The 21999-nt window shown below is 31.6% G+C and overlaps 1 protein-coding gene across 4 annotated transcripts in view; it reads right to left on the minus strand.

Moving 5' to 3' along the window:
* The window catches only part of LRBA (LPS responsive beige-like anchor protein), a 742057-nt gene that overhangs the window by 533728 nt on the left and 186330 nt on the right, over positions 1-21999 (minus strand). For all 4 annotated transcript variants that reach the window (XM_074272516.1, XM_074272513.1, XM_074272515.1 and 1 more), the window contains exon 31: positions 9870-10000. In XM_074272516.1, the coding sequence (XP_074128617.1) occupies positions 9870-10000 (131 nt within the window). The remainder of the gene's footprint in view (positions 1-9869; positions 10001-21999) is intronic.

The following is a 21999-nucleotide window of genomic DNA, read 5'->3' on the forward strand; positions in this document are numbered from 1 at the left end:
GCATAAGAATAACATAAGTTAAATCTGTGTGTTGAGCAGATGTTCACAAAGAATGCTCACAATGGCTTCAATTTTCTCAAGAGAGTATGAGGTGAAATCCTCTATGAGAGAGGGAAGTGAATATAACATGTATTAATTTACATTCAATTCCCATAATTCTTTCTGGATACAGATAGAATTTTTCATCCAGAGTTTATCAGGACTGACTTGGATCATTAAGCTGCTGAGAAGAACCAGATCTATCACAGATGACCATTGTTAGGATTACTAGGTGCTAACTCAGTTGTCTAATTTAGCATGATACTTAACAATTCTCTAGCTTACACCTTTAGTTCAAATTTTTAAAGGAGTTTGCACCTTTAAAAGGAGCTTACTCACTGGTCTGTAAGAAGTTCCCACAAGCCCATGGGAATACCCACAAACCCATTCCCTGGGAGGATAAAAGGAGCCAACATGGAGTCTAGAGGGCGTCATTTCCACATCTACCTTCACTCTGGCTGGAGGCTCCAGAAGCCTCCCAAGAAACCTGCTCCTGGAGAAAAAGATTTATAGAAAAGAAACCTCCTCCCAGAGAACAATTGCAAATCAAGAGACAAAAGAACATTACAGACCATTACACAATCTTGCTGTTGCTGTGTACAATGTTTTCCTGGTTCTGCCTGTTTCGCTCATCAATACATACTGTGTTCTATGTTCACTTTTTTTATTCTAAAGCAGTATTGATTAGAGAAATGCTAATTAAAACAAGTCTGAGGTATCACCTCATATTCATAAGATTGGTAAATATGATAGAATAGAAAATAATAAATGTTAGAGGAGATGTGAAAAAACTGAGACCCTGATACATAAAAAAAGGGAAGGAGAGAATTTGGAAATGAAAATAAAACAAAACTGAGTATTTTAAAAAATACTTAAATGAAAGAGAACAAATGGTTCAACTTGTCATCTCTAAGATCAAAACCGAAGAGAAAGAAAAAGTAGGTTTATAAGGGATTTCAAAAGGAGAACAATTAAAACTCATAGTAATGATAAAGAATCTAGGAGAATGAGAAAAATGGCAAATTACAGAGCAGGAGATAGATATAGATATAAATATATCTATATATAACAGATAAAGCATCTTCAGATTTCAAGACTATAGAAAATGGACTAGTTCCTAGGATCACAAATTTCAGTATGTATAGAACCTTAGAAATTCAGCCACTACAATTTTATAAAAGGTAAAACAGAATCAGAAAAGTGCTGATTACACATGTAATAATTGGAATATCTGGTATTTTAGCCAGATCCTTTTCCTCCAAATCTCCCTTATATGATAAAAGAAAATTAGATCCTAATTGTCATAATCTAAGACAACACAAAGTCACAAACTGGTCAAGTGATGGATTTGAGATTCCAATCTAGAATATGCCTCCATGTGTAGCACGACAATGTCTTAGGACTGGAGAAAGCTGATGGACTGGGAAGGAGTAAGGGTACAGGGGGAGATTAGGAAATAGTAATGATATTAGATAATTATTTTTACATGAAATTATATTATTTTTAAAAACAAAATAAAGAACTATGATAAAAAAAAAAACCAACTAGAATCATTATCATCATCATGACCTCTTGCTCTTCCTTGACAGATTTAACAACCCTCACCAAATGAGATCAAGAACAAGGATACTTGATCTGTGGCAAATATTTATGTCAATTAGTACAAATAACCACCTATTTTGATAATGGAAGAATGACATTTTACTAATATTATACATAAATATTATTAAAAAGTATCTGAAAACAATAAGTATAGAAAACAAAAATAGATTTCTCAACATATTCCACTTAAAATTGTATCCTCTTTTATAGATCACTATGAATTCATAAGAAAATGCTTTACAAGTAGGAAATGTTCATTTGAAATTTTTCTTAAAAAGAAAACAAGAATAAAACACATACACAACTTGAAATATATATTTGCTTGCTTCCAACTCAAAACACTGAAGTAGGAGGGGTTTTAACACATTTTATCATTTGGCTTTTTTTTTAAAACCGTGCAAATTCACTACAAAAATTAATACAATTTTAAAATAATTTAAAATTTTCAAAAATGTTAATTGTTCTTCATGAAACTAAAAAAACTAGTTCAAAAATGCATGACCAGAGTAACAAATTTTTTCCTTATCCATTCACTGATAAACTGGCTTCTTTAAACTGACAGTTTTATAGGCATTCACAAGAACATAAAAGAAAATGCAAATAGATCATATGTCTAGCACCCTTTCAAGAAAATCTTATTGTTTATTCAAGGCCCCGAAGTATCCAAACACATAATGGCCTTAAAAAAATCATTAAAATTAATTCTAATTTCTAATTCCCAAACAATGTATCCTTATGAACATTCTACTTCTCAGAAACCATAAAGCAAGAGATAAAGGAAACATTGTTTACTCTAAAAATTGTGATATTCTACAATGACAGCAGTCCAAATGCAGAAAGAAAACCAAATAAAAAGGTATTTCAAAATTTTTATTATTATGGGTAAAACAAGTAAATTTATTGTAACTATTAAAGAATAAACTGGACATAAAACAAAAAAGGTTTTTTTTTTTTTTTTTTAATAATGTAAAAATATTTTTTTCCTTCACCACAATCTAGCAAAAAATAAAAACAAAGTAGAACTTGGTCAACCTCCCCATGTAACCAAACATTCATTGTAGATTACTACATTTTGAAAATTAACAGAAAGTAAGATCTATGATTTATGAGTAAATGAAACACCAACCATATGATAGAACTTAAGGACAATGTAATTAGAAGCAACTTATACTATACACTAGAGTGAGGAGACAGAATTTAAAATCCCTCTTGATGCCCTTAAAAGCAATGTGATCAAGGCTAAATTAAATAAACAACTTATTAAATGCTAACTATTTCCCAGTACTTAGGCTAAGAACTGAAGATACAAATACAAAAATGCAAAAGATCTAGCTTTCAAGGAATAAAAATTTCATCATGGAAGAAAAATTTGTATTATGTGAGTATATGAATTTACACATAGACGTGACACAAGGTAATTTAGGAGAAGTTAAGCAACAGCTGAGATATCAGGAAAGGCTTTGTGTAAAAAATGGTACTTGAACCACTGGTACTTTTGGCAGGGGCTTAAAGTCATCTAAATTCTGAATTTTAGTTGCCTCATCTGTAAACATGGCAATAAAAAGCTGACACTACCTCTTCCACATACTATTAAGGAAAACAGTAATGATGGTGGTGGTAATAAAAGTAATGGAAGAAGCAACTCATCTCTAATTCAGGAAAACTTGAGTTCATATGTAACTCTTGACAAGTCACTCAACTTCTCAAGAGTTCCAGACAAATTTCTAAAACTTTAAATTTCAAAGAAGTTGCCAACTTTCAATGGAAGTGGGAATTTCCACACCTGGGAGTTTCTTATTACCAATAAAATCATAAGTCCAGTTTTTATCCCTAGTTTAAAAAAAAAAAAAAAAAGCTACCATTGGGAAGGATTCAGGAAAGAAGGCAAGATTGTTAGTAAATTCCAAGCTCTCTAGATTTTTCCCCACAAACACAACAAAGTTGTACATCAGGGAGAACAGATTGGTGAAAAAACAAAGATGACTTGGGGCAGAATAGGAGAATTCTAAGGATAACTCTAGAAGACCCTAAGAAAAGCCCCAGCCTTGAATCAACTAAGGTTAAGTACAAACACTTCCCAGCCAGCTCTCCTTAACACCCAATGGTGACCCCTGGAGCAAGTTAGGCTTGGTAGGCTGCTACCATATGTAATGCATCAGGGGCTGATTCTCTTCCAATGGAGATCTAGAAGTCCACTGCTCATACAAAAGCTGACTGAAATTTTCTAGATTATATAGTAAGAGGAGGTTATGCCCCAGGAGTTCCAGGATACCTCCATTATCCTTCTTTATAAAAATTGTTCTGTGGCAATCACAGGGGGTTTCTCTCTTAGTCATTGCTGGCAAGATTCTTGCTAGAGTTCTCCTTAATAGGCTGATCCTACACCTAGATAAAGGTCATCTACCTGAGAGCCAGCATGGGATCGAGGAGAAGTCGATATATATTTACTGCCTGACAACTCCAGGAAAAAATTCCAGGAGCAGAACAGAGGTTTGTGGACAACAACGGTAGACCTGATGATCCTGTCAGTTGTGAGGGCTTCGGTAAAATTATGCCAAAATGTGGTTGCTCAGAGAAGTTCATCAGTATGACGCATCAGTTTCATGATAGTGTGCTTGCATGGACTCTGGGCAGTGGACAGTACTCTCAAGCCTCCCCAGTCACCAGTGGAGTGAAACAAGGCTGGGGGCTCCCATACTCTTTAGCCTGATGTTTTCAGCCATGCTGTCAAACCCCTTTAATGAGTACAAACATGGAATCGTAGCTACCATACCTTGAAAAGGCTATAAGCCAAAGCCAAAGTGGGGACACGGTTGGTGCTTGATTTTCTGTTTGCAGATGATTGGGCGCTCAAAACAACTTTGGAAACTGAAAGGGATCCAAGTATAGATTGATTTTCTAGTGCTTGTGCTAACTAATTCTGGCTAATGAAAAACTCCCTCAGCCAGCACCACACTATCTTTACGTGGAACCATATGGTTACAGTAAATGTTGACATTTTGAATGCTGTGGGTAAGAACTTACCTTGGCGGTGAACTTTCCAGGGATGTCCACCTTGGTAATGAGCATTGCCAGAGCTAGCTCCCTGATTGGGAGGCAGGCTCTGAAGGAACGTGTGGGAGAGGAAAGGGATTAGACTGACTACCAAACAGAAGGTCTACAGAACCGCTGTGCTGACCTCATTGTACACCTCTGAAACCTGGACAGTGTACCAGCACCACGCCAGGAAACTATATCCATTTCTTTTGAATTGTAGAAAGTAAGTGACAAAGCTGCCAGCTAGCACCTAATTACACACCCTACATAAAGCTGTGTTATCCCAATAGGAATCTTAGATTTTCTCTTGCCTTCTGTCCAGTCTCTCCTTGTACTGGAAGGCTCCATACATTAAACTCTTGATCAGGTTCAATTCCCAGTATCCAGAAATCTGTCTTCCTATGCCCACATGGGCTGGGGGAAAAAATGATTCAACATGTTTTTCTTAGATTTCCCTAGAAAGATTGGGTTTGATCCATTTTCTAGATCTGTTGAGTGGAAAGAAGAAAGGAAGATAGATAACTTCTTTCAACTAATCTATCATCTTGGCTTCATGTCTCAAAATTAATTACTTTTGATGGCAATGTCTGTACTTCTAGCCCCATTTTAAAAGTTTTATTGATGTTTTCCTTTAATATCATTGTCATTTGCCAAAACGAAAGTAATTAAAAATAATGGTTCATTGAAATTGATCAAAGGTACAAAGGTTGACAGTGTCTTGATATATGGCATTAACAAACAAAAAAGAGTAAAGAAGTAATAAAACTAAATATTCCCTCCCCCAAAAATCTAGAAAACTTTTAGACAATTTGATTAAAAAGAGGTAGAAAAATTAACAAAATAAAAAATGAACAAGATGAAATAATAATAGCAATAACCTGTTCTTAGATGCCAAGCACTGTGCTAAATTATTTACAGTTATTATTTCATATAATCCTCAGAACAAAGATGGGAAATGGATGTTATTATTATTATCCCTATTTTACAGATGAGGAAAATAAGGCAAATAGAAGTTAAGTAACTTGTCCACAGAGTGGACAACACTGTGGATCACAGAGTCAGTAAGAGTCTGAGTACAGATGTGAACTCAGGTTTTCCTAACTTCACTGCACTATGTAGTTGTCTCAATAATAAGGAAATAAAAAGAATTATTAGAATATACTATATGCAGTTATATGCCAATAAAACCAAGATATAACCAAAAAAGAGTCCCTAAATGAATCCATTTCAAGAAGGAAACTGAACTAGAAATAAAGAATAAAGTTTCCTAAACCATTTTTAGGTAATGGTCTCCTTTGACAATCTGGTGAAATTGAAGTACTTCCTTGTAAGAGTAATGATTTCAAATAAATAAAATATACAGAATTACAATTTAAAAAAATCAAATTTCAGTACAAAAATATTTTTAAAACAAGTTCATAGCCCCTAATTAAAAACTCTTGATATCAAAAAACTATTCTCACCCCACAAAGTACCTAAGTGGTCCAGATAAATTTTGAGAAAAATAATATAATGCTTTTAAGGAATAACAAACATCTATACAACAAAATAATTCTTAAAAATTGAGTAAGAAAGAATACCTACCAAATAGTTTCTATAAGCAAATGAAAGTCCTTATAACTAAACCAGAAAAAAAGTAATGAACCTAAATAATCCCAAACCTTATTATATCAATAGATACAGATAAAATTTTTTACAAAACACAAAACTGATATATACTCAAAATACTATAATGAAAATAGGAGAACAATCTTTTATATATAGGACCAAACGCTAACATTACATGTGAAGAAATGTAAAAAAATACTACCATTTAAAAATTTTTTTATCAGAAAAATCATTGATTACTGAAAAAATTTATTAGTAAAACTATTTCCCCCCAACAATGACTATTTCTACCTTTTATCACCATTTCCAATATAATAATATGAGGTAAAACCCAAGTATTTCTTCCAATTATGATTTTGTTAGTACTACCAATTTCTAACATTTTTTCATATTGGTTGTTAAACATTCAATTGTTGTATTTGAAGGCTGTTCATATTCATTGAAAACTAGCTCTTAAAGAATAGCTCTTGAGTTAATGTGTTTGTTTACATTACCTACATACTTTGGATATGAGATTTTATCAGGTGTCACATAAAGAGGTTTCTCTCATACAAGACTATCTTCTTAAAGGAAATGAATGGAACTCTCTTGTAAGAAAGGTTTTTACATTTTATAGTAAAAATGGTCTATTTTGTCTAGAAATTTTCTAATACTGTTTGGTTATGATTTGTTTTTTTTCAATTAAAGGTCTAAATGTTGGTTCCTTTCAATATAATCCTTTGAACTTGGACAGTACTTTGTAGAAATTTCAGAATATCAAAATATAAAACTAAAAGATAAACCAAAAGAATGAGTCTTCATAAGTTTTATAGATGAAACAACTAAAGCCCTGAGAAGCTAATTTGCCAGTATAATTTAAGTTGTATGTAATGTATTTATTTGTACATATACTTTCCATTCCCCACTACTAAACAGTTTTGGGGGGGGGGGTTGGCAGGGGGAAGGGTAGGTTACTATATCTTAATGATGTTTGCATTCCAAAACATAGTACCTTTTCCACAAAGGAGGTACTCAAATTTATGGAATTAAAATTCTCAGATACGAAGAATTCTTTCTTTTAACAAACCTCCAAACTCTTACTATTTTATTTCATGCTGCATTTATTTGGATTTAAGACATCAAACATGTGTTAGAAAAATTTTCTTTAATATAGTTTATATCAAAAGCATAGTCCATATTCCTCAGTTAACAAAGTCCCTTAGAGTAACCTGGTTTCAGAAGACAGAACAGTTTAAATTATGAAGAGTACAGTTAAAAGCAATCAGAAGATCCTATTTACTCTGCTCCATAAAATGAAATTAAAGGGCAGTAAATTTAGAATAAGAGGAAAATATTTCCCTCAGCATTCAGCAAACCAACGAAGTTCTAACATTTACTCTAGGAAGTCGGCAGAGCATACACTATTACTAAATTATAATGAAGACAGGCCGACAGCTTTATAGCCATTAGCAGCGTTTGCCTCTGGACCAATGAGAAGGACCAGCTCATTCCATCCTTCTCAGACAGCAAACCTACTAATAAAAGGAACATGGTCTAACTGACCTTACCTGAAAGAATCAGCTGACCATGGAAAATTAGAGTTTAAAGCACTAAGATGAGTAAGGAGAGTAGAATTAGAAGAATTGTTACTCTCTTTGCATACAACCTCTCTCACTAAGTATTGAAAAAGAAACAGCAAAAACTGATTTCAGTTTACTCCTTCTAGTCAAATTTAGTGACAATTCAGGACTTCTCAGCTAGAAATAACCTGTCCATTTTGTTTCATTTTGCTAATAACAATTTTTGGATCAAAGTGATATCCTGAACATAAAAATTGTGGGAACAGAATAAATATTGCTTCCTGATAAAATATATGATCACTAGATCTCAATTCCAGTTTTAGAAATTCAGGGGGAAAACTTTCTACATTTATATATATATATATATATATATATATATATATATACATACACACACATATATACATACACACACATATATACATACACACACATATATATATATATACACATATATATATATATACATATACACACACACACACACACACACACACTCTCTCTACTTTTTTATGATTCTAGTTACACTGATTTTATTTATTATAAGAAGGAAATTTATGCAGTCCTTTTATTTAATATGATTTTATTTCCAGTATAAATTGTCAACAACCAAAAGTTTAAAAGCACAAATAGCCTGAACAAAATCAGAACAAAACTAGGATGTCACTTCATTTTCATCAAGCTAATAGGAGCTGCTAAAAGATATAAAAACTTATTGTTGGAGGAACTATAGGAACAAAATCATGATAATTTACAGTGTGTGGAACTGTAAACATTTTTGAAAAGAAATCTGAAAGTTTTCAAGAAAAGTTACTAAGATGTTTATGCTTTTAGCCCAGAGATTCCAAGAACAGGACTGTAGCTCAAGAAGTTATTAACAGCAAAAACTTTTTAAACTTATGCAGAAAAGTTCACAGAATCATAATAATAAAAACATGAAGAGAATGATAATAGCTAGTGCTTTACAATTTACATGGTGCTTTGCAAATATTATCTTATCTACACAACAACCTTAGGAGATAGGTATTATTGGGATCCCCATATTACAGATTAAAAAAACTAAGACAAATAAAGAAGATAAGTGATTTGTGCAGGATCTCACAGCAGTAGTGTCTTGGGGCCCAATTTTAACTCAGGACTTCTTAATTCCAGAAACAGTGATCCAATTCACTGTACTATCTAGCCACATACCTAGCAAGCGGGGAATAGCTGAACAAATTATGGAGGCAATGGAATACTACTATGCTGAATGACAATTTCGAACAACTTCGAGAAATATGGGGAAAATTCATAGGAAGTAATGCAAAAGCAAAAGCACAATATACACAATGATAGCAATCATCTGAATCCTGCCCATATGAAAAAGAATCCTGACCAAAAACAATGGTTGATATGCCATGGGTTTAGGAACCCATTCAATTCAGTAAGTGAACTCCTGAATAAAGATATACTTTATACAAAAAAATCACATTTCTTTTGAAAATAGAAACTGAAGGAACAAAGAAATGACATAAGATGCAATGGTCCCAGCAGCACGCAGCTAAGAATTTCTTTTCTCCTTTACTTCCATTTATGGAAACTTGAATAATTAGGAAAATGAAGAAACTGAGAGCTCAAAAATATATTTCTTAGTCTAAAGAATAGAGGACTATACATTATAGTAGGTATATCAATGTGTCAAATGTCTGAGTAAAATACAGAAAGCAAGTGGAAAAAATTTTTTTGCCAGTAAATCACAAAAATCATCTCTAAACCAAGCTTAGAAACTATCAATCAATAGTACTTAATTAATGGTTTTAGAAAAGAATATCTTTTATAACATATTTTATTAATTTTGCTTGTTATTAACTACAGTCACAATAAAAAATCAATTGTAAAATAAGTCAATTATCAGTACAAAGACAAAAGGAGCTACTATAATTATGAAAGAAAATTCAATGATATTGCTTCAAACAATAGTTTAATAGGAAAAAAAAAACAAACCTTAAAACTTAGATTGATTAATTCTTTTTTATACTAACTCACCAGGAGATGCTCCCACCAAGTCTGAGGCCTGATTAGAATCAACTGAAGAAACGACACTAACAGCATTGGTAGGCACATTTGTAGAAGCAGAAGGTGAAATAGTAGGTTTTTTGGTTGCAACAATAACACTCCTGAAAAAAAGATCAACAATAAGTAAAAAATATACATAACAGCTTCCCCCCAAAAAAGTCCTACCTGTATTATTAAAAAATGACACCTTTATTCCATACTACAAATATGATGATGATAATAATAATGTCAACTAGCTACTGCTAAAAAGTTAATTGGCAATACTTTGATGTTATTTAACACCGAGTCTTTTTATTTCTGATTTTTCCTTCTAATGTTCTTAAACAAAGAATATTTAGTCACCTGAATCTTTTAGTATTTTTTTTAATTATAGTTTTTATTTACCAGATATATGCATGGGTAATTTTGCAGCACTGACAATTGCCCAAACCTTTTGTTTCAATTTTTTCCCTCCTTCCCCCCATCCCCTCCCCTCCCCCAGATGGCAGGTTGACCAATAGATGTTACATATGTTAAAGTATAAATTAAATACAATATATGTATACATGTCCAAACAGTTATTTTGCTGTACAAAAAGAATCAGACTTTGAAATAGTGTACAATTAGCCTGTGAAGGAAATAAAAAATGCAAGTGGACAAAAAATAGAGGGATTGGGAATTCTATATAGTGGTTCATAGTCATCTCCCAGAGTTCTTTTGCTGGGTGTAGCTGGTTCAGTTCATTAATGCTCTATTGGAACTGATTTGGTTCATCTCATTGTTGAAGAGGGCCACGTCCATCAGAATTGATCATCATATAGTATTGTTGTTGAAGTATACAATGACCTCTTGGTCCTGCTCATTTCACTCAGCATCAGTTCATGTAAATCTCTCTAGGCCTTTCTGAAATCATCCTATTGGTCATTTCTTACAGAACAATAATATTCCATAATGGAATCTTTTAGTATTAAAAGATTTACAAACCACTGAAAAATGTAGTCAATTTATTTTATCACTTTCAATATTTAAATTTACATCTTTCCAACTAGTATTTACTCTAGGACCTGGATAAGACTTTATTTATGAAATTTAAAGGTAGGACAGCCTTTATAATAAAGGTGAGGAAACTAACATCCATAAAAAATTACTTTATCAGGCTGACCTAGGTAATAAGGTAAAATGGTATTATCTGAGCCTGTGGGCTGCAAATATGGGATTCTTTCCACTACATAATGTAGTCTTTTCTTGACATGATAAAAAAAAAATAATGGTAACTTTTAGAAATGTAACAGAAAACAAAAGAAAAATTTTTTTAAATTTCTCCTTGAATATGAGTCATTTTTTTTTTTTTAGGAGTTCCAAACAAAACCGAAACTTTTTGAAGTTTCAAATAGGAAAAATTTTTACTAAACCTTCTAACAAAAGCTTCACTAACAATTGAACAACAAAAAGAATTTAATGTAGACAGTGTTCTAAATTCCAAAAATATGTAACTTGATTTTTTATTTAGAATATAGTAAACCAGAAGTACCAAAATGGATGCAAAACATTATAAAATTAAGGAAATATATATGATGTGTTTTTAAGAGACAGGTATTTATACTACACTAATTTTAATTACATTATAATATGTTATGTTGAATATCTGAAAGACCTTGTTAAAGCCATTTTTAATTGAAGTTTGCTCCATAAACATTAAAAAACCTCTAGCTAATGAGGTAAAGAGAACAGCTGATATATAATGCTCTCCCATAGCAGTGCTTACTTTTAATTACCTGGTGTTAACCATAATCCTAAAGTCTTCAACATTCAATTTATTTAATCACATCTTTTGTTGACAGAATAACTGTAAAATGAAAGTATTCCCATAATACCTTTAAAATATTCAGTATTTAAAATAAAATTATGTAGGTATTTAACCCTGATAATCATTTTAAAAATCTAAATCTTTTTCTCCCAAATACACTTAAACTATTGTTGAATTTTCAGAAACAAACCTACAGAAGAAAAATATATTCTATTTGCCTTCAATCCTTAATACATAAGAGTGGGCACTCTATACAATTAAACCAAACTCCCTTGTGCTAGGAGACATGACTATTCAATATACTTGAGAGTAGCGGGTGTCACATCATTATAAGGGTGACTGCCAATGTTAACTATATACTAAAAAAATAGACCTAATAGCCACCTGAGCCCTCAAGCCAAAGATATTATAAAAAGGTACTCATTTCTCAATACTTATTTTAGTTTCTATAAGTATATTGTTATTTTTTTCTGAAAATAATTTTTTTTCTTTATATATTTATAAACTATGGATTAAATAGTATTTTTAAAAAAACTATTCAAAGGGGTTTTCATTTTTTATTATGTGAAGTTTGGACTTGACTACTGGCTGCTCCAACATCAATACAAAGGATTTCTCTCCAGTATAAATTTCTTTATGCAAAAAAAAAAAAAAAATTAATAGCAATAGAATATCAAACTTAAATGTATTCCCTTAGCATTTGTCTACTGAAGAGCCATTTCTCATAGTCAAATGTCAACTACCACATGGAATAATTTCTGGATATCCCTAATAAAGAGTAATGATAATGGGAAACCTAAGAACAAATTATCTCAAACCTGTGTATATTTGACTTGGGGTTTTGAAAAACCAACTTGGAATTCTATACACTCGTCTAGTTAGGTTCAGTAAGAAGGGCTAGTCTTTATAAGTGTATATAGGAACACTGGTCAAATTATTTGGCACAAATCTGTATTCACCAGCTCAAATCAATATGGTCACTCTGAGCAATTACTAAATCCAAACCATAAAACAAAAAGTAGAAAAAAATTATGAAATGTTCCAATGGAAAAACAACTGACATGGAAAACAAATTAACAAATTAAACAAAGATAAATTTTAAAAAAATTTTAAAAGATTATCTAAGAATTACTGGATTACCTAAAAACCATAATTAACAAAAAAGAACCCACAGATATTTCAAAAAATTATCAAAAAAACTACTTTAATGTCCTAGAACTGAGCATAAAATACAAATGGAAAGAATCTAACAATTACCATCTAAAAGAGATCCCAAAATGAAAATACCCAGGAATGCCAGAATTTCTAGGTAAAAGAGAAAATGCTTTAAGCAGTCAGAAAGAAATTATTCAAATAGCATGGAACTATAGTCAAAAACACACAAGATATAACAACTATACATTATAAGAGCAGAGGGCTTTGAATATGATATTGCAAGAGCTGAGATTATACCCAAGAATCACCCACCCAGCCAGCAAAAACTGAGTATAATACTTCATGGGGAGGAGGGAAGGATATTTAATGAAATAGACTTCCAAGCATTCCTGATTAAAAGCTCAGAGCTAAATATACTCCCAAATAAAAGACTCAGGTGAAAAAGAGTAAAGGAGGGGGGGATAATCATAAAGGACTCAATAAAATTGAAAAGTTTAAATTCCTTAAAAAAAAAAAAAAAAAGATTCATGTAGCTTATGATGGTACTCGGAAGGATTCTACATAGAGTGAAATGAGTGAAATATGTTGAAATTATGTTTAAAGAAATGCATGGGTGAGAAAGAATGATACTCTAAAAGAAGGAAAGAGAACAAGAATGAGAAAAATTATCTAATATAATAGATACAGTAGGAAGAGTATTTGGTATGAAGAACAAAAGGGAGAGAGGGAAAAAGGGCAACACTTGAACCTCATTCATATATAAATTTGTTCAAAGGCAGAAGAATATATACAATAAATTTAACTGGGAATAGAAAGCTATATTAACAAATAGGAAAGAAGGAGGGGAGAGGGAAAACAAAAAAGAGGGATATAGAAGGGAGAGAGAATAAAGGAATATTAATCAAAAGCAAACAAACTTTAGAGGAGAAATAAGATAAAAAGGGAGAAAGATATACAGAAGAAATAGGAGGTAGGGAATATAAATGGTATGAATTCACCTGTAAAACTGAAGCAGATAACAAAGTGGATTAGAAAACAGAATCCAACAATACACACTTTTGACAGTTACTAAATCCAAACAATTCATCTTCCCTAGAAAAAATGTCCTAGACAGGTGAAAATAACAAGTGTTCTCAAAGGAAACATGCCAAAAACTGCAAGTGTTTCTAAAACCAGGGGTACCCAGGCAAAGGAAGTATGTTTGAGCATAGAGCTCACCAAGCATAGCTCATTGAAGATCTAACAAGCTTTCCTGGAAGCTTCCAAGTATTCTAGCTATAGGATTAAAAAAGAAAAAAAAAAAAAATGTGGGGTTGGGGGAGTGGAACAAAGGAAAAGAAAAAGGGCCTTACCTTAAAAGGAAGGAAGTAAAACTAAAAGGAAAAGCAGCAGGCTCAACCCCCTCAACCCCTTCTTTGAGGTTCCTGTTAAATTCCTTAATTTTATAAACTTGCCAGTTTTCTTTAAACCATGAGAACAAAGTGACCAGCTTCCTAAGAGTTTAGATTATAGAGTACCTAAAAAGTAATGAGCTTGGCTTTACAGAGGATTTGCAAAGGCTCTGATTGGTAAGACTTGCTATTTGAGATAAAATCTCTTGGGACTATAACTGATTGGTTTGGATTTTTTTTTTTAAACTTTTGATTCCAGATATAATTTTCTGATTGATTATTAAAGTGGGATTCTTCTGGCTTAGTTCCCTGAGTGTCCCATCCTGGCTATGGTTAGTTGTCCACTGTGACTCTTACCTGAAGTCAAAGTAAATTTTTTCTTTTAATCCCACCATAATCATGTCCCTGCTTTTTCCTCTTATGAAAAATTTCTAGACTCAAAGCAAGCAGTCAGTAGAAAAGATAAGCATAACACTACTATATAAGATATTGCTGGTTTTGATTTGAAAATGTGTAGTCTAAATCTTTATCAACTAGGTAAATAAGTATTTGACCTAGTCACCTACCTATTACAAGACATTTCAAGTTTAATCTGGAAAAATCTTAAATTCTTCAGTATAATTGGATTAAAATCTTTTACTCATGTTTCCATGCCAAATGGAAAAGTGTTCAACCCATCATTCTCTTCATCCAATGTCTAAACACTTTGGTATACATACTCTTGGCCATCTTCATATTACTTTATTTTATTTTACTTTATCATATTACTATTGTTGCCTATTTCCCCTTCTCATTACATTTGTCTCCTCTAGACTCCAGCTAATCTTCAATTGATGGTCAACATTGGCCTGAGAAAAAGCATCTAGGTCTTCTCATCACCCCTTCAAGTGGAACCCCAACTCTGTGCCCAATCTCAGCAGGAATTAGTTTCAAAAGATGAGAACTTATCCTTCACATCAAAAGATTTTGAGTCCCACTGGTTTAAGGGGGAAAATGATGAGGCACTGGGGTAGCTGTTAAACTCTCAAGGTTACATTTCTCCTATAAAAGTCCTTGCTACCTTCTTGTAATAGGATTAACCCAACATCGTGTACTCTCACCTCATGACATCTTCTTCTTAATGGCATCTTCCTCCTGGATACTTATTGCTATACTTATTGCTATGGGATTTGTTTTCTTCCCATTAACTGTTAAAAGCCCTTTTTCTTTGCTAACAACTGTTATGTATTTAACCCATTTTAAGCAGTGTAATAAAATCCTTGCCCTCTGATTTGGAGATTTATGCCTACAAATTCTTTTGGGACAAAAAATGCTGGCTTGTAACTCCAATATCTTTTTGGGGTCTTATCCCAAACTCCATAATTTTAGTGGGTAACCTCTATACTTTGATGGTCTGGTATGAGAAGAGTTTGACATATACTTAGAGAACACCAGAAATCAACTTTAAAAAAAAAAAAAAAAAAAAAAACTAGGGGCAGCTAGGTGACGCAGTGGATAGAGTACCAGCGCTGAATTCAGGAGGACTCTAGTTCAAATCTGGTCTCAGACACTTAACACTTCCTAGCTGTGTGACCCTGGGCAAGTCACTTAACCACAATTGCCTCAGTAAACAAACAAACAAACAAAAAACAACTAATGGAAATAATTGACAACTTTCTCAAAGTTGCAGAATATAAAATAAGCCTACATAAATCATCAGCACTTCTATATAATACAGCTAAATTCAGTAGGAACAGACAAAAAGAGAAATTCTTTTTTAAATAACTGGAGACAAAATAATATCCTTGGGAGTCTATCTACTAAGATACACTTAGTGACTACATGAATACAACTGATCAAGCAAGGGAAGTAAAATGGATAATTATGATTACATGAAATTAAAAAGATTTTATATAAACAAAAATAACAGCCAAAATTAGAAAGCTGGGAGAAAAAAATTATACCGTTTCTCAGATAAAGACCTGATATCTCAAAAATATAAGGAACTGAGTCTAATTTTTTATTTTATATTTTAAGTTTTTTAAATTATAGCTTTTATTTACAACATATATGCATTGTAATTTTTCAACATTGACAGTTGCAAAACCTTTTGAGGAACTGAGTCTAACTTATAAAAATATAACCGATTCCACAATTTATAAAAGGTCAAAAGATACAAACAGGTGGTTTTCAGAAGAAATAAACTATCAAGAGACACATTAAAATGCTAAAAATCACATTGATTAGAGAAACACATTAAAACATTATGATACCTCCACACCTATCAGATTGGCTAATATGATAGAAAAGAAAAATGGGACACTAAAATATTGTTGGTGGAGTTGTGAACTAGTCCAACCATTCTGGAAAACAACCCTATGCTTTATAAAGAGTTATAAAAATATATGTAAAGTGAACAAAGATATATATCCCTACTAGTTTTGATTCTAAAGAGACCAAAGAAAAGGGGGAAAAGCCTCTATTTGTACAAAGATGTTTATAGCAGCTTTTTTTCGTGGTGGCAAAAAATGAGCAATTAAGGGTATGCCCAGTAGCAAGATGACTTCAGAAAAACCTGGGAAAATATATGAACTTGTGTAAAATGAAGTGAGTGAGCACCACTAGAAGAACATAATGCGTACTAATAGCAATATTATGAGGATGACCAACTGTAAAAGACTTAGCCTCTCTGATCCAAGACAATTCTTTTATTAAACATATGAAAAATGCTAGCCACATCCAGAGAGAGAAATGATGAGCTTGAGTGCAGACTAAAGCATATCTTTTACTTTATTTTTCTTGTTTGTGTGTATCTGTGTCTTGTAACATAGTTAATATGTAGATGGCCTTTGTATGATTTCACATGTATAATAGATATCTTGCTTGCCTCCTCAAAGGGAAGGGAAGGAGAATAGGATAGATGGAATTTGGAACTCAAATTTTTTTTAAATGAATGCAAAAAAAATTTTTTACATGTAATTGGAAAATATTAAATGAAATAAATAAAACATAAAAAATAAAAAAAAATCTTTTATAAAGAAAAAGATATTTAAGATAGGCCAAGCACTAAGAATACAAATATAAGTACAAAGATAAACCTTTTCCTCAAGGAGCTTAAGTTCTATTAAAATATGGATTTTTAAATTTTTGTTGTTATGAACCTTTCTGACAATCTAGTGAAATCTATGGACCTCCTCTCAGAATAATATTTTTAAATGTATAAAATAAAGCACATAAGTCTACAAAGGCAACCGATTATAATGAAATATAATTATGAAAGCAATGAAAAAAAGTTCAAGGGATTCAGATTAAGAATCTCTGTAGCAGAGGGAGACAACAAACAAAGTAAGTGGTGCATTTTGGACTAGAAAACTATAGTAATTGTACTTGCCATTATTAGACAACAACAACAGGGCTGCCAGCAAGGCTAGGGAGAAGATGATGGCAACAAATACCTAAAAGTGGGCTTGCTGAGACGATTGGCAATCACCAGTCAGAGTAGTCAAACAACAATGCAGAATTTTGAGAGATGAAAGCTATAAAAGCTACTAAGGTAACCAAATGCCATGTCCTCCACAATTTCAATTAATATTTTACTAACAAAGAAGGCCCTGAAATAAAGATACCCAAAGTAGAAACATCTCTCACATAGAAACTAGTTGGGTCAGCTGGTCTAAGTCATCCACAGAGAAATTGGCTTATATGTATTAAAAACTGACCATTACAATAATCTATATATCAGAGACTGTGAGTCTCTGTATCAGTATATCAGGTTCATTCATAAAGCCAGGTCTAATATACAGTCACATCCATGGTGTGTAATTAAATGGTTATAATTAAGATTGTTATTAAGTAATTAATATTGTTGTAGAAAGGCTTATCAAACTTTTAACTGCATTTTTCATGGAGGATTACATAAAAATATTCCCTAAAAGGCAAATAAAGTTATAGACTTGAAGCACAATTAATGAATATTCGATAATTCGATAACATAAAAAAAATAATTATTTATCTCACAATTGCCTTCAGAGATGATTTCAATTTTAATAGATTATAAGATCTACACTAAATTTAAAAATAAATTTGTTTTAAAAAACATATTCCATAGCTATACTAGATGGTAAAGATGGCGGCAAAGATACAAAGTTGTATGACATTTCTTACTACAAACTAAAACATCTGGTCACAAATGAACATTATTCAATTGTTTACCCAAACATTTAGTACATCAGTTATTACAATATGACATAAAACATGTTCATATACTTGTCAAATTCACTGACACATTAAGAACTCACTTCAGTAGGCCATACAAGAAAATACTATTATTAATTGCCTACTGTGTGCTAATTTACTGTATAATTACTTTTAGTGCAGTAATAGTTGATTTATGAAACTTCAGATGCAATATTAAAATTTAAAAGAATAAGCAAAGACCTATTTTGGCTGATATAAGTTCTACACCCTTTTATATTACTGTTATTATGAAGTTAGTTTGCAACCTTCACTAAAAAAACCTCTTTATCCTCTTCAATCTATCCTGATAACTACAAGAGCAAATCTTTACTAATGAATTCCCTCCTTCTACAACAAAATATATGTAGGAACTGAATTTTGGCACCACAGAAGGCTACTAACTTGAAGGACATTACATGCACTGACTTTTAAATATGTTCCAAAAGACAGAAGAAAGACAATACATTTTCAATTTAGTAAACAATGGTATTTATAGGATAAAAAAATTAAACATTAAACTATTTCTTGCTCATAAAAATATAACAAAATTTAAACATTACATTGTTTTTATAGCATATTGATAGGATTTCATGTAAAGATTAATTTGGTCAATCCCAAACTTGTTTCTAAATTGACACATATAATCATTAAAGATTTAGAAAGGCTGAATTTAAATCATTTCATAAACTTTCAACAATTATCTTCATTTAAATATCATCTAATATAAATTAAATAATTTATTTAAGATGGAAGATTTATAGTTAGATTAAATAGATAATTAATTAAATTGTAATTTTAAAACTAAGTTTAAAATTTCATCTTAAATTTAAATTTAATTCATAAAAAAGATTTATTATACAAGAATCAGTTTTATTAATATAATTAAATAAGGAAACTTTATTAAAAGTAACCAAATGCAGCAATCAACTCTATAAAGAATGCTACATCTCCATTTCACATAAGTAATTTAAAATATCCTGTATTTAAAATGGTTTCATAACAACCCTTTACACAGATTTTTTGCTCCCTCCCCCCTCAAAAAAGTAAAGACTATTTATAGGCTTGACTTTAACACTTTAGTTTCTAGGAATCTGGCTGAAAAAACAGATCAGGCCTTGAACTTTATCAAGATAAGCCCTTGGCATCCACTAATCAAAGTGGATCTTGAAATAAGATAAGGAGAAGATTTTTGGCATGGGAATGCACACAATCACCTTGCTGTTTGCAGAAGCCCACAACCTGGCAGCCTTTCAGCAAAGCTTCAGTCATGTAGCTGTTACTGTATACTTTCCAGCTATTGCTTGGAAGTTGATAATCCCTAAGATATGAGGAGTGTTCTGATTTCTGACACAGCATTCCTAAGATAAATGCATGATCAGAAGGATGCTTTGAAATTCTTAGATATTCCACTGCTACATAGCTACATGGGAATAGCTTTTAAATAGGTATCTCTTTTACAACAGAAGAAAAAAAAATATTTTATGTAACTCTTTGAGCTATAAGCTGCCAGACAAGAGATTAAATAAAAACCATAAATGGGAAAATGCACATTCTGAATTAAGTTCAAAAACTTCCCCCTTCTCATACTGGTCAAATTCTTGAGAATAATAAAATTCTGAAATGATTCTGAATTCTTGAAATATTTCAACAATGGACTGCATTTTCATATTATTTTTTAAAACAAAAATGCGCAAGATCTCTGAGATATACATATAAAAGGTTAAAAATTTCATCAATTATTTAATCAATGTATTAAAAGAAATAATCCCATCAGAATTTTTAGAAAATAATATACTTTTAAAAAAAAGTATATTCTTCTTAAATTAAGAGGTAAAAATGTAAGCTCTTTCCCTCCCCCCACCAAAAATAAATGCTATTGCGTCAAACACTAGTTTAATAAAGCTTAATTTTATTTAAAATACCATCAAATCAAAACACAATCTATTTCCCTTCCAACCCCTTTTTTTATCCCGAAGGATAGCGTATTACCATCAATTTCCTCTTCACCAGTTCTCATAGATTATTATAATATTTTCCCTGTTCTCTCATGGTTCCTCCTCCTTTACATCCATTCTTTATGTAATTTATGAGAATAATCTTCTAAATGCACAGAATTTATCACATCACTCTTCTGTTCAGCATCCTTCAATGGTTCCAAAAAGTCTATGGAGTATGGTCTTTCAAGGTTCCCCACCATCAGACACTACAATGCTTTTTTCACCTTTCAACACTCTTCCCATCCATGGACTCCATATAGAAACAAATTTTTTTTCTTCCCTGAATCCTGTTCACAGAATACATTTTTCCATTTTTGTACTTTTTTATTACACTATTCCCCATACCTGGAGTGCCTTCCCAAAAGCAATTTCCTCCTAGTAAAATCACAGTAAGAAGATTATTTATCAGAAGAATTTTATCTTAGATAAGTAAGTGATGGCATTTGGGAGGGGGGAAGAAAGGGGTCACTAAGTAGTTAGAAATGGGAGGAAAACAAATTAAAGAAAAAGTTAAATGAAAATTATATATGAGAAGTAGGAAAAGAGATAAAAACTACTCATACACATTAAACAGATTACAAAGTAACTTCTTCAATTCTGACAGGAATGAATACCTCATTGTGCAACATTTTCTGAAATTGATGATGCTTTCATTAGATGAACATATGGGTTCAATCAACCAAAATAAGTCTATTCATGGAAATATTTTTATTTATATATAAAATATTAATTATTTTTAAAAGCAGTCCTGAAATGGACATCAGCTTGTGCTTAAAGAAAAAACAGAATTTATTTTTGAAATATACTTTAGAAAGCAGAACAAAAGCATAACCTTATTAATTTGTACAAAGAAAGATGAATTAATTTAAGTGAGTCACCTTTCATACAATATGCACAATATCCCATGTATACAAGCATAGGCAAACTTCAGTCTGCCATATATAAACTATAATTTGGATCTCTCATAAAAAACCATCAGTAACATAATTTGTAAAAACACACCTTCAAGGCAATTCAAACACATCCTTATCTAAGTTCAAAGGGACATTAACACCTGCATTATTAAATATAAATCAGGATTTGCTTACATGGTACTGTTTAGGGAAAAAAAGAATTCTGAAACTATTCTGCTAGCTATAAAGTTCTGCTGAAAATATAGTTTATTTCACAAGTAAATTATCACCATATTTATTTAAAGATTCAAGTCACATGGAATTATGTAAATACAATGAAATGTTCATTAGCTGTGTTATGTATTTTAATGTATGAATGCTTTTACGTGAGCATAACAATCAATTTAAATAGCTTTTTATACATGCATCTATTTTTCTTTAAGGACATATGCCTCAAAAGTGTTGTCTAAATCTGTGATTTCAATAGCATAGGTAAGGGAATTGATACTAAGAGAACTGTCAATAAAGAAATTTCTTTTACCGATTAATATTTACAGTTTTTCTGCAACATATTCTTAGAGAATTTACTAGAGTAATGAAAGGTGAAATGATTTGCTCAGGGTCATTAAGCCAATTTATATTCAAGGTGAAATTTAAACTCAA

Source organism: Sminthopsis crassicaudata, chromosome 6, assembly GCF_048593235.1.
Source record: "Sminthopsis crassicaudata isolate SCR6 chromosome 6, ASM4859323v1, whole genome shotgun sequence".
Lineage (NCBI taxonomy): Eukaryota > Metazoa > Chordata > Mammalia > Dasyuromorphia > Dasyuridae > Sminthopsis > Sminthopsis crassicaudata.